At 38.6% G+C, this 14,770-nt stretch overlaps 1 protein-coding gene across 1 annotated transcript in view; it reads left to right on the top strand.

Annotated features, from left to right (window-relative positions):
* Positions 1 to 14,770, top strand: part of CD109 (CD109 molecule) — a 152,288-nt gene that overhangs the window by 75,726 nt on the left and 61,792 nt on the right. Inside the window, exons 16-20 of the mRNA XM_027768228.1 lie at positions 5,673 to 5,747; positions 6,199 to 6,259; positions 9,389 to 9,530; positions 10,708 to 10,825; positions 13,289 to 13,402. Coding sequence (XP_027624029.1) covers positions 5,673 to 5,747; positions 6,199 to 6,259; positions 9,389 to 9,530; positions 10,708 to 10,825; positions 13,289 to 13,402 — 510 coding nt within the window. The remainder of the gene's footprint in view (positions 1 to 5,672; positions 5,748 to 6,198; positions 6,260 to 9,388; positions 9,531 to 10,707; positions 10,826 to 13,288; positions 13,403 to 14,770) is intronic.

Genomic DNA, 14,770 nt, shown 5'->3' on the forward strand with positions numbered 1-14,770 from the left:
AATGATGGAGAAAAAAATAGAAAGGTAAGACATTTGTGGGACACAGAAATGGTTTATTACCTATTGATGATGACATGCATAGTGTTCTCAAAAATCAATCAATCAATACTCTCATCATTGAATGTCACTGGGAAGGCTTCTTATTTTCCTAGATGACAGTGATTCCTTCATCTTCTTGGTCATAGTTGGGATGAGGTGCACGTGGCCATCCACACAGTTGGAAACACACTGTCCAGTTGCCACTTCACCTGAGGCTCTTTACTCTCTCCATCTATTGATTCTTTGGCTTTGTTGTTACGATGTATGGCACTGGCCAGGCAGTCCTGGGACTCTGGCTTGTTGGTCACCAAGGCCTGAGCATAGGCCAGAGGTGCATGTCACTGGTGCACCTGCTGCATGGATGCCTGGCTGTCCTCACAGCAGCACTGCATCTTCCAGATGGTCTCTCACTCCAGACTCTGCACCTTGGAGTCCACAGTCTCCTGCACCTGGAACTGCAGTAGCTCTGCTGTGGTGGCACCACACTGAGCAACACTGCACCAGTGTCCACCAGTTCTTGTTCTAAGTAGGACTTTTCTCTGCTATTTAATTTTACTTTTAAATTTAGACTACTCTCTTTGTTTTGTTTTCCTTCCATGGACTGTAAAATTTTGTTTTGTAGGCTTAGAAGTTATGCATTCTATTTCTGTTACTATGTTAGGTGCCTTTAACTCATGAACTATACATTTATTTATTTATTTACTTATTTGGTTTTTGCTGTAGGGCATGCATTCTTACGAGAGAGAGAGAGAGAGAGAGAGAGAGAAATCAACTCTGAGGGCCATAGCCATGCCACAGCCCCTTCTCTTCCATTTTCCTCTTGGGACTTTGGGAATGCAAGCACACACACCCTGTGTGCTTTTCAAGCTGCTGGTCACCACGGTCACTTTAACTGCTACACTACCTGGTGACCCCTGTTTATTTTTACCTATTTCTTAAGATTATCAATATTTGTATCTTCAGCCAATAAGACAAACATCTTAAATATGATATTATATCCTTTTGGTCTCTGTCCCTTCCAACCCTCTATCCCTGACCAGATCATGTTGCTATTATACAGATTTTAGTACTATGTCATTATGAATTACCCTTTCAAACTGTGTTCTTTTTAAATTCTTTAATTCTGGAAATTTGTGTTTTCTTTCTTTTTTTTTTTTTTTGAGAGATTTTTGCTGTAGGGCATGTGTGCTAGCTGGAGAGACAGAGACAGAGAGAATGTGAGAAGTTACCCATTCCTCTGCCCCTCCACCCCCTGGGGTATGGCCATGCCACAATCCCTTCTCCTCCATTCTCCTGTTGGGATTTTGGACATGCATGCACACAACTGTGTTTCAAACCTCTGGGTCCAGGACTCAAACCATGGTCGATCATGTGGGAGTCCAGTGTCTTAACCACTATATGGCACCTGTTGGCTCCCTGTGTTTCCATGTTTGTTTGTTTACACACCGCACATAAAATCTCTTCTTCATGTTCTTTTTTCTTTTTTTTTTGAGGGGCTTGTTATTCAGAAATTGGCACTGCTTCTTCCACCCTCCCTATCTGTTAGCCTTTTGTTTGTGTTGTCTATCTTTGTCTTTTCTGTGTTTCTCTGGGAGAGTACCCCCACTGACTCCTCTCTCAGCTCACTGACGTCCATCAGCTGTATTTGTCCTCCGTTGCTCTCTTTGTGTCCTTTACATCAGCTATTATACTTTGAATATCTATTCTTTTTAGTTGGTTCTTATTTTTTTGTTCTTGTCTCATATTGCTAACATTTCCCCTTCTCTCCTTATGTATGTATTTTACTTCTTTTTAAATTCTTGAGCTGACTTCTTTGAATAAGTCTGCCTTACACACTGTCTGTTGTCTAGTTGGATTTTTTTTTTGTAGTACTTACATTTCTTGAAAGACTGGTTGATTTGGCAGCTCCTTTGATAATGTCTGTTAGGGAAAGCTGAACATCAGGCTCTAATTTGTGTAAGTAATGCAAGTTTAAAGAAGAGGAGGGTCGACTTCATGGACTAGAAAATTACTCTTGATCTTCTCTGCTGCCTGCCCTTCATCAGAGTTGCACTCTTGAATTCTTAGGAGAAAGTAGCACCTGGAAAAGACAGTCTTCTTGACGTCATGACCCACCAGCCCTTAGGGCCTGGAGGAGGAGGGAGGAAGACGGAATGCTTGAGGACCTAAGGTCCGTCCACATGTTTTCCTCACTTTCTCATGTTAGGAGGGAAGACAGTCAACATGATATTACCCTCAGGACACTTACAGGGGCAGTCTGAGCTGCCCTACTGCTGCTATTGACTTTTTTTTCCAGTGAAGTTGCAAGGAATGGTTGTCCAGAGGAAGCTATCCAGAGATAAGTAAGAGGAGGATTATAAAACCTTTCCTCCACCCTGTCTTCTGATTGCTGCCTCCAGTCATCTTCTACCCAAGACTGAAGCCACCTACTTCTTTTATTATTTTTTTACATGAAAATTTTTAGTTTATTAATCCTTCCATGAAAAATCTGCACAATCACCGCAGATGGTCATTGCAGAATCTTCACTCCTTCGACCATTCTCTAATCTCCAGCTCACTTTTTGCCAGCACCAGGATTGAACTTTGTAGGTCCCCTGAAGTTCTTCATTCTGCTCTTGTGTTCCTTTCATTATTTTCTTCAGGTCTTTTCCTTCTTGGACAGGCCGTGTCTTACAAATTTATGTTTGGGTTCATTTTTCTTTGCTTAATCCAAGAAATTTAAAATCCTGCCAACACCAAAATGGGTTCTGAACCCAAGCACAAAGATGACATCTGGGTGGTCTTGCACCTCTCGGCTAGTTTTTCCCGAATTTCTGCTTTAGGTACTTTTGCCTTCCCAGGGTAAAAACCATCAATGATCATTTGCTTCCCCTGAAGTAGTTGGTTGGTCGTGGATTTCCTGGTACAATAGTTACTGTGTGAGTCATGACAGCAGTCAGTCCCTGGGCAGCCAGGGAAGAAAAGAGCAGCGCCCCCCTTTTCCTAACACCAATTTGATAGCCTCCATTCTCGTTGTGGCTTGCCTTATCACACACATCCAAGTTTCCAACTTGTTTTTATGTTTCTGCAGAGTTGTGTCTGGAGGAGGGAGCCAGGAGCCCATGGTGGTAGACTGTTTTGGCATCTTTCTTGTTAAGCTTGTGTGTGCTTCTGAGAGCCTCTTTCATTCTTTGGAATAAGTCAGGTGCACTAGATCTTTCAGGTATAATTTTTAGACACTAACCTTCCCATCACCAATCTGTGCTACAGCTTTCACAGTGCTTCTATTTTTATTTATTTATTTATTTAGGTTTTTGCTATAGGGTGCATGCACTCACCAGAGAGACAGAAAGAGCCAGAGAGACAGAAAGCGAGAAATCACCCCCCAGGTGGGATGGCCATGCCGCAATCTCTTCTCCATTCTCCTCTCAGGATCTTGGGCATGCACACACACATGCCCAGCATGAGTTTAACCCACCCAGGACTTGACCCATGGTTGACTACGTGGGAGTCCAGCAACACAGCCATTACACCAATTGCTGGTCCGCTCAGTGCTTTTTTACTGAGCTAGTGAGAAAAGGAGGATTTCTTTATGAGATAGATAATGCTTCTTGATTATTTCCTTCTGTTCATACCTGAGTGAGAACAAAAGCAGATCTCTATGTATTTGTACAATATTTCAAGACACAGTTTAGAGTCATGGACCTAAAACCTTTCCTCTTTGTTATGTCTTGCCTCGACTTGTATATAGTTACGCTAACTATATCTGCCAACTTGTTTAGACATTATGAAATTTTCTGTCTCTTATTCTATTGTTTTCTTACCAATGCCTGTTCTAGTGTCTTGGCTGCTTGCCATGGATATTGTTAGCATAGCAGAAACAATTGTTTATTTATTTTGTTTTTTGCTAGAATATATTTTTCAATGTGTACTTGGGTTCTTTCATGGTTTTGAATTCTGCTGTTATCTTAATTTGTCTGGGTAATGATGATATAAATAAGTGAGACTATCAAGATAGTTACCTAAAAAGGTGTAATACGTTTTTAAAAAATTGTGGTAAATAGAGACAGTCCCTGACTTATGATGGTTGGACTTACTCATTTTGACCTTACCATGGTCCCAAAGTGACAATTCAGTAGAAAGAAACCATACTTGGAATTTTGAGTTTTGATCTTTTCCCAGGCTGCCAATACAGGGTGCCACCCTCCCTCCTGGTGCAGGGCAGTGGCAGTGAGCTTCAGCTCCAGTCAGCCCTGTGATCATGAGGGGAAACCATCTATACCCCACAGTGGACTATACTCAATAAGTTACATGAAATAGTCGGCACTTTATTATACCACAGGCTTTGTGTTAGGTGACTCAGCCCAACTTTAGGCTAGTGAAAGTGTTCTGAACTTGTTTAACATGTGCTAGGGTAAGCTATGATGTTCAGTAGGTTAGGCGTAGTAAATGCATTTTTAACTTATGATGGATTTATTGGCACATGGGCCCATCGTAAACTTGGAGGCCTCTATGCCTGTGACATAAAATTTGCCATTTTGAGGGCTAGCAGATGATGTAATGGCTACGTCGCTGGACTCTCACATGGCTGACTGCAGTTTGAGTCCCAAACCCAGAGGCTTAAGACTTACACAGGACATGTATGTGTGCGTGTCCAAGATTCTGAGATGATAATGGAGGAGAAGGGATTGTGGTGTGGCCATCCTCACTGGGTGTGATTTCTTGCTTTCTGTCTCTCTGGCGAGTGCACATGCTATAACAAAGATCTCTCTCTTTTAAAAAAATTGCCATTTTAACTATTTTGAAGTGTACAATTCAGTGACAGTAATTACTTTATGATGTTGTACAACCATCACCACTATCTATCCCAAAACCCTTTCATTACCCTAAAGAGAGACAATTTCCCCAATCCTTGGTTAAATTCTAATCTACTTCAGTCTTGTGAATTTGCCTATTCTAGATATTTCCCATAAGTAGAGTGATGTAATATTTGTCCTTCTTCATCTATCTTATTTCACTCAACAGTGTCTCCAAGGTTCGTCTATATTGGAGCCTGTATTAGGATTTTATTTCTTTTAATGGATGCATAGTATTTCATTGTATGTATTACCACATTTTGTTTGTCTGTTCATTGTCTGCTGGTCACCTGGGTCGTTTCCCCCTTTGGGTTGTTGTACCTCATGCTTCAGTGAGCATTGACATACAGATATCTCTCTGAGTCCTTGTTTTCACTTCCATTGAGCTATACCTAGGAGTGGATTTCTAGGTCATATTATATGTTAACTGCCAATTTTATGCATTCTTTTAGCCTGTTTTGCCCACTTTTGTTAACAGTGAGTACTATTCTTAATAAAGCTAGCATTGCTAATGTGGCACACAAATATTTCATTATTGAAAAATCACTACATCACAAAGTTGTAATTTGCATTGCCTTGATTAATCAGTGAGGCTGAATATTTTTTCTGTTCTTTAATAATTGCATTTTCTACTTTGCAAACTGTTTCTTTAGATTATTTCTCTTCAGTCTGTGTCATTTTCACATTTTATAAGCACAAAGGGCTATGTCTTAGTGAAGCTACTTATGAGAAATGTTGCCATAGACCAAATAGGTTTATATGGATCCATCCATTCAGTATATTTTGTCTTCTTTATAGGTGGTCCATGAGTTGGAACTCTATAACACTGGATATTATTTAGGCATGTTCATGAATTCTTTTGCAGTTTTTCAGGTATGTTTAGTTTGAAAAGATACTAATATCTTTTATTATTGCAAACATTGTCTGAAATAATTATCATTATGAAATGTTAGGCTTTTGTTAAATGTGCCATTGAAATGCACTGTTACAGAAATATAATTTGAAATGGAGAGACACTTCTCCTTCCAGTTTTAAAAGGAAATGGAAAAATTCCCCTTTAGAGAAATTAATGGAATTTTTATTAAATAAATCATTTTAGCCCTTTTATTACTTTCCTTAAATTTGAAATGACTTTACACCTGCAAGCATTTGTTAATGTGTGTATGCATGTGTTTGTGTATGTGTTGAGAGAGAAAGAGAGATAAAATACATGTACCTACACTCTAAAAAACAAGCAAGAGTAAGTCAAGAGTGGGGAGACTGCTGTGATAATTTTGGGTGCATTTACACTTTAATTCAAAAATATTAAAATGATTTTTTCCAGGAGTGTGGCCTCTGGGTATTGACAGATGCAAACCTTGCAAAGGATTATATTGATGGTGTTTGTAAGTAAACCCCAGAAATATTCTTATAAAATATTTGTCTTTTACCTCAGATATTTAATATTACCTATATATGTCTGGATGGTTTTTACATGTACTAGTTATATATGTTTGGATACTTTTTGGTTGAACACAGACATTGTAATTTTCAAATTCAATATGTCACAGATAAAGTTCCTCATCTTCTCTCTTTATGCCTTGCTTTTCTTTTCTTTGATAAGATTGTGTTAATTCTTTTAATTTATATGATTTCATATTCACGTTAATGAAATATTCATTGACCCAGATACCTCAATCAGAAACCTGGAATTCATCCTTGATTTCTTTCTCTTTTTCTCTCAGAGGTGGAATAGCATAGCGATTAAGAAAGGAATTTGCCCTCAAATGCTCCTGACTTTATACCCTGAGCAAACTAATGAAGCTTTCTAAGCCTCTGGTTTTCCCCTGCAATGTAGGGTTAAGATTATTCCTTATCTTATATGGAGGTTCTGAGATTAAGTAAAAAAGCATAGACTCCTCTGCAAGTAGCACCTATAAATGCAGTTTGATATACTTGTATTGTATTAGCAATTCAAAATGATTGGCACATGTTTGGCACTTTTTATTTTTTTCTTTTTTCTTGAGGTGAATGTTCACCTCATATGATTACAGTAGTTTAAAAAAAATTTTTATTTTGAGAGGTTTTTCCTATAGGGTGCGTGTGCTCTCCAGAAAGACAGAGAGAGGCAGAGAGACAGAAAGCGAGAAATCACCCCCCAGGGGGGATAGCCCTGCCACAATCCCTTTGCCTCCATTCTCCTCTCGGGATCTTGGGCACGCACGCACACACGCCTGATGTGAGTTTAACCCACCGAGTCTGTGACTCGAACCACAGTCAACTACATGGGAATCCAGCGACATAACCATTACACTAACTGCTGGTCCCATGTTTGGCACTTTTAAGTCTGTTATTTCCCCATTATCTTATTCCTCGGATCCAGTTTGTTAATTTATTATTCAGTAGATAGTGATGATATTAATTGTATGCTCAACATGCATGGTGGATAAGGATTCTAACTTGGTCTAGTGGGATAGACCAAGATATAGACAGAGAAGTGTTCTGAGGGCTGTCATGAGGGAAGTTTAGCATGCCTTAGGTGCACAGAGAGGGTGGCAACCAAGAGGCGGAGGAGAATCATCTTTTCAGACTATTCCCTCCTCTCTTCTGCCTGGCTTCAGGCACTCATCAGTGTCTCTTTGATCATCTCAGTAGCCTCTAACTTATTGTTTTGCCAGCCTCCTTTGCTCCATTCTTTTTTATTTTTTTTTCCTTTTTAAATTTTGCTATAGGGTGTGTGTGTTTGTTGGGGGCGTTGGAGGAGAGAAAGTAAGAAAGTACCCTCCAGAGGGGATGGCCATGCTACAATCCCTTTTCTTCCATTCTAATTTTGAGATTCTGGGTAGGGACTTATGCACACCTGGCATTTTTCTTTTTTCTTTTCTTTTCTTTTTTTTTTGGAGAGGTTTTTTTCTTATTGGGCATGTGCACTCGCCAGAAAGACAGAGACACAGAGAGACAGAAAGTGAGAAATCACCCTCCAGAGGGGATGGCCACGCTGCAATCCCTTCTCCTCCATTCTCCTCTCGGGATCTTGGGCACGCCCGCACACGTGCCCGGCATGAGTTTAAGCCATCGAGTCTGGGACGCGAACCGCGGTCGACTACATGGGAGTCCAGCGACATAGCCATTACGCTAACTGCTGGTCCCAAACCTGGCATTTTTCAAGCCACTGAGTCCAGAACTCAAGCAGCTTCAGCTGGCCACATTAGGTCCAACCACCCCAACCACCATGCCATCTGGTCCTGTTTCTAAGCTATTGTTCACATTGATGTCAGAGTTATCTTTATAAAATATGAATTAGGTCATGTTTTTAGTTAATTTAAAAACCTTCAATGGGTTACCATTGTTTATAGGATTAAACATCTTTCTGTATGAGATATTTGATATCTTTTAGTATAAGATATTTGATATTTTGAAATCTGGACCCAACCATTTTTTCTCTTCTCAATTTATGCTACTCTTACCTAACTCTCATTGTCATATTCTAAATATGTCTTTGTACTTGATCCACTTAAAAAATTATTTATTTACACACACACACACACACACACACACACATTTACATTCAGTCACTGTGTATCATTACAGCATACCAAATAAATTTTCCCATTATAAACTCACTGTATATTGGTTCAGTTGAAGATACTACCATACATATTATCATCAACAGATAATTTTCCCATTTTGTGTCCTTTCAATGTTTTGCTTCTTTCTTTTTCCCCTTGATTTCCTCCCTCACACCCCCCCCCATTTCCCTCCGTCTTCCTGCACTGTCTCTAGTATCACTGTTGTTCTCCATGTCCCCCCATGAAAAGTTTTTTATCTGGAGACTTAAGGAAAAAAGAATGTAATGGAAATGAAAATTTTTTCTAGCCATACCCTTTGCTTCATTCAGATACCATGTAAAATTTAACCATTTTCTATATAATAAATCTTTTACATATGTCTTTTATCATCCTTATGTTTATTACAGTTGTCTATTGTTTCTTCTGTAGACTATATGTGGAGTTTGTTGAATTCATCTTTTACATTTATTTTGAAATAATTTTAGATTTACAAAAAGTTGACAAAATAGAGATAGATGATCTGAAGTCAGTATGACAGAATGACTTTTTCAAATTGGATGATTATAACATCTTATGGCTGGTGTAGCCAATGGTAATCCTCAATAGGAAGCTAAAAAGAGGAGAGTAGGAAACTTACACATGGCTTTAAATATGTGACCTCATGTTAAAAATTCAATTAAAAAATTTTTTAGCAGCTACACTGTCAGTAGTTTTTCTAATATCTACTGTAGGGACAGGAACATTTTTGTTTGTTTTCTTTTTAATTCTGAATCCATCATTCCTGTCCACATGGCCTCAGATAGATCATTTTACTTCTCTGTGTCTCAGATTGCTCCTCCGTAAGGTGAGAGGGTTGGATGAGACAACTCTAAATTCCTGTTCAACCATGAGGTGCTATGATGTGCTTGAAGCTTACAGTTCACTCTCTCCAGTGACTGTTTAACTGTTGTCAACGTTTGCTTTTAGATGACACTGCAGAGTATGCTCAGAAGTTTGTGGAAGAAAGTGAAGGATACATGGTAGATATTCATGACTTTTCTTCAGGTAGCAATTTACATGTCAGAAAGCACTTTCCAGAAACTTGGATTTGGCTAGACACCAAGATGGGGTAAAAATTTATAAAATTCCTTTTCTATATTATGTTTTATTTAGTGTTTGTTTTAAATAACTATTGTTCTCATTTTAGTATTTAAGTACAAATGTACTATAATTAATAAGTAAATGAAGAAGTTTTTGTTTTAGAATTTTTCATTTTTTTATATTTTTAGGTTTTTGCCACAGGGCGTGTGTGCCCAGGAGAGAGAGGCAGAGAGAGGGAAAATGAGTAATCATTCCCCAAGGGGGATGGCCATGCTGCAATCCCTTCTCCTCCATTCTCTTCTTGGGATTTTGGGCAGGTACACACACACACACATACACAAACACAGAGTGTGATTTTTCAAGGTTCCAGGTCTAGGACTCAAACTATGGTCAGCCATGTGGGAATCTAGATCCTTAACCACTATGCCACCGGCTGGCGCAAGAATGATGTTTAAGAATCTGAATATGGTATTTAATAAAGTTATATGCAAATTGTGATGGGAAAGTATTATCAAGGAAAAGATAGACCTTTTCAAAAATGAAGGGTGACTTTAACCTTCTTGATACCTTGTGGTTCTCATTAGAGAGAAATTGCTGGGATACATGTGTTGCCATGGGGTGGCGAGTGGGACACACTTATGATGACCTTCTGTGACCTTGTGGCATGACTACTAACTGAACCTTGCCCCTCATAAAACTTTTTCATGTGCCACAGGGACAAGGAGCATGGTGGTGACAGGAATTCAGCTTAGCTGATAAACCTGTGCTACCTGTCTTGATAACTGAGCAAGTACATCATAGAATCTATACATTGTTTTGTAGTAAGCCATTTACAAATATTTGAAATAAAATAGGAGTTGAGTCTCAAAAAAACAATTACAGCATTGACAGTGGTACAGAGAAAAACTTTACTGTAAAGTGAAAGATAAAAATTAGAATTAAGTTTGAAAAATGTACTTACTCTCCACACAGTGTTTATTTAAAATTTGTGTTCATTCTGATGATATAACCATTGTAGAAAAATTTTATTAGAATATGGCTCAGTATGCAGTATGACTTTACAATCTTTTAAATGGTTTTAAATGTAGATATGTAAATGATAAGGGAAATTAAAATTCTCCCCCAAAATAGTTCAGGTCATGTGGACTTATATAGAAATATGTCAGTTGCTGGGTTTGTGATTTTTATGCTTTTCTTAACTTCAGTTCCAGGAGGTCCCAAACATTTGAAGTTACCGTACCCGATTCTATCACTTCTTGGGTGGCTACTGCGTTTGTGATCTCTGAGGACTTAGGTCTTGGACTAACAACTGCTCCAGTGGAGGTAACAAATTAAGGGACTGCTTATTAACGTTACAGTGCCATGAAGCTAAAAAATGTTTAAGCTACTCAAAGACTTTTTTAAAAAATGATCGTTTATTATGTTTCTCACAGTTCAGAGATTCCTTGGCTTTGCTTATCTACTTTCCATCTATTTGGCTGTTGGAAAAGTCATGACATATTTTTCTATGGTTTTATTTGCACAAATGTGCCCTGACTTTTCTAATGACTAAGATTTTATATTTTAGAACATGAGCTGTATTATGGGACCAGCAGTTAGCATAATGGCTATGTTGCTGAACTCCCATATAGTCGACTGTGGTTCCAGTCTCGGACCCGGTGCCTTAAACTCAACGCCAGGAGCGTGTGTGTGCGTGCCCAAGATCCCGAGAGGAGAATGGAGAAGAAAGGAATGCGGCGTGGCCATTCTCCCTGGGGGGATGATTTTTCGCTTTCTGTCTCTCTGTCTCTCTTTGTCTTTCTGGTGAGCACATGTGCCCTATAACAAAAACCTCTCCAAAGAAAGAAAAAAAAAAAAAGAAATAGTTGTCAGAAAGACCTCTCAATCTGGAAAAAAACAAAAACAAAAACAAAAACAAAAAAACAAAAACAGAAACAAAAAGCCTTCGTGATGAAAAATAAACCTGAGATTCTGGGATTATTTGTTAATGTAGCGTAAGGCTTACCTATCTTGAAACAACCAGAGATACTGGTAACAGGAGTTGGATTCTGATCAAATTAAGGACCTAAAATAAAAACCATTAACTTAAAAGTTGTTTGGCAAACTAAAACTGAAAGCGGAAGTTCGAAACATTTCACTTTCTATAATGTAACAGTAAAACATTTGCTATAACTGTTACCCATGAAAAGCTGTGAGGCAGGTACATACATACATACAAAAAAAAAAAAAAGAACATGAGCTGTATCAAACTGCTAAATGTGCTAGGTTCATATTAAGATTCAAATAGAAAAGTTTAGTATTGAAATAACCTACCAGTTTCAAAGTTTTCTGTGTGTCCTGCAAGGATGAGCAGAACTTCTCGAGATGTCCTCTAGCAGATGTCCCTTCTCATCTCAAATTGTGTTACATCCCGTTTCCTCCACCAGTCACTGACCAGAGGAGCATCAGGACGGTGTGTGGCCATCGAACAGTAGTCCTCGCCTCTGTTATAGCTGAAGCCTGTTCTTTATTACGGATATTTTCTCTTGTACTTTGCCATTCTGAAATGAAATTCATAGAAAGCATAGCATTCCTACATACACAGAAAAGTAATGCCTTAAGTAAAATACTAAAGAGAAATAAAAATAAAGGAATAACTAACATGATAGATATTTTAGTATGTGATTATTCTCTGTGACATGTGTACAATCATCCTGTGTATAAGAGCTGCAAATGGAGCATGATGCATACATATTTCAGAAACCTTGAGTGGTATTGCCTATGGTGATGTAAATTCTTGAAATGGTGAACAACTTTTAGTAAAGTTTCAGACAAGACAAGGTTCAGCCTTCTTTCAATGTACAAAATAGTTGTACTTGTGAAAAATTCGGTGTATTGAAAAATGCTTTGGGTTTATATATAAATTAGAATTAGATTATAAGCTGAAGTTATTATCAATAGGTACTTTATCTACATGAATGCCTGGAAAGACATTCAAGAATTATGAGGAACATGAGACAGTTCATTCTTGGGGCCGTCCTGAGCATCCTGCACTTTAACCCACTACATGCCGATCGTGCCCTCCAATCATGTGACAATCTAAGATACCTTCATGAATGTCTAAATAAACCTCTGAAAGGACTTGCTGCTACTAGCAAGACCATTGTTCCAATTAACCAGCATTTAACCTCAGAGGCAGGGGAGGGGTTCAGCTTCCTCACATGTCTTGGCTAATGCTTCAGTGCAGGATCAAGAAGGAGAAGGTGTGTTCGTGTGTGTGTGTGTGTGTGTGTGTGTGTGTGTGTAGAAGGGAGTAAGCAGAATATTACCTGGCCTAACACATTTTGATTCCTCACACCAACCTCAAACAGGAAAGGTGATTGATAGTCAATGTCTTTGGAATTAGACAGGCTGGGATCCAGTTCTGACTCCCTTTCTTGCCAGCAAAACAAGCTAGTACTGGTTATATGTATCTCTGGATTTTTGGTTTTGTTTTTCTACTAAGCAGTAGCATAATGCCATCCTCATAGGGATTGTAATGATTAAATAAAATAATTTATATAAAATGCCTGGATCCTAATAAGTACTTAATAAAATGTATTGATTGTTAAGTTCAATAATGTAAGTCAAGGCAATTTGCCATCATTCATTTGGGATAAGTTGCTATTTGCTTTCTGTTGATAGGTAAGTGAACATTTCCAGATGAAGCTATAAGCTTCTCACGTGTTATGAGGATTGCTTTTAATTGTATAAAATGTTAAACACTTTGACATTAATAAAAATATGTATTCATTGTGCTCTTTCCAGTTACAGGCCTTCCAACCATTTTTCATTTTTTTGAACCTTCCCTACTCTGTTATCAGAGGTGAAGAATTTGCCCTGGAAGTAACCATTTTTAATTATCTAAAGGATGCCACTGAGGTAATGTATTCAAAGTTTTGTTGATCATTTAACTTCAGAAGAAAATGGAGAAAACGTGAAAGGATTGGGTTGTGTACAGTTTAGGCATCTGGGATTTCAAGAGTTTTATATGTTTCTTGGAGGTTGAAGACAGACACTGTCAGCAGTTTCTTCTACTTGTTAATGTCTAATGGTATCATTAGCAAGTTTTCTTACTTCTCCATTGTGTTGCCAATAGAAATACCCAAGACAGGATGATTTTAAAGAATAAAGGTTTATTTGGCTTATGATTCTGATGGCTAGGATGTCCAAGGGCATGAGGCTGGCACCTGGTGATACATCACAACATGGAGAACAGAAGCAGAAGATAGTGGGGACAGGCAGAAAGAGAGACCTGTGGTCAGCCATCTTCCTTTATAATAATCCATGGTCACAGGAACTAATCTCTTTTCACAAAATCTAGAACTCACCCCATCTTGTAAGACAGCAATAATCCACACACAGAGTGATACCTCCATGATCCAAACATGGCCCACTAGGTCTTACCTTTTAAAGATCTTGTCACTTGCCAGTGCCATTACACTGGGAACCAAATTCCAAAGCATGAACCTTTGGGGGCAAACCATTATGTAAACTATAGCACATGTCTACACATTCTCTCTCTAATATTCAGCATAGGTTCGCCACCTAAGCCGTGACACTTTCTTATCTCTGAGGCATGGTTACTCTTTGTTGCCTCCCTGCATTTCATCCTGGTCTTCTCCACATCTAGGGTGTGTTGCCACCTCTTGTTGTCATTCTGTCCTCACTACCATTGGTGAGACTTTGTTTCTTTAGAGATCTGACTTGAAACTAAGATGCTTTTCCTGAGGAATCTTACTCATTCTATTTATAATCCCCATGTTTATACAGTGAGTTAAATTTATTTTTTTATTTACATTTTTTTAATACATTCAATCACATTATTTAGCCTACAAGGTGCTCATTCCAATATGTGAACATTTCTCCCCGGTCGAGTTGATCAAAATATAACAACACTACCTCTCTGTCTCAACAATGCTGTCTTCGTATCCCTCCTCCAAATGTTTTTCCCCAGGCCCCACTCCTCCACACACACCACATCTGGCATTAACATCCATCTCTTGTGTTTGTACATCCTATAGCCCGTCCATTTCAGTTATAGAGTGCGGACATTCGGTATATATATTAAGTGGGGACATATAGTGTTTCTCCTTCATAGCCTGGCTTGCTTCACTCAGCAGTAAGTCTTCCATATTCTTCCACTTTCTGTCAAAAGCCAGGGTTTTATTGTTCTTAATGGCTGAATAGTATTCCATAGAGTATATGTGCCACAGTTTTTCAATCCATTCAGCCGTACGGGGGCATTTG

Source organism: Tupaia chinensis, unplaced genomic scaffold (assembly GCF_000334495.1).
Source record: "Tupaia chinensis unplaced genomic scaffold, TupChi_1.0 Scaffold145685_1, whole genome shotgun sequence".
Classification (NCBI taxonomy): Eukaryota; Metazoa; Chordata; class Mammalia; order Scandentia; family Tupaiidae; genus Tupaia; species Tupaia belangeri.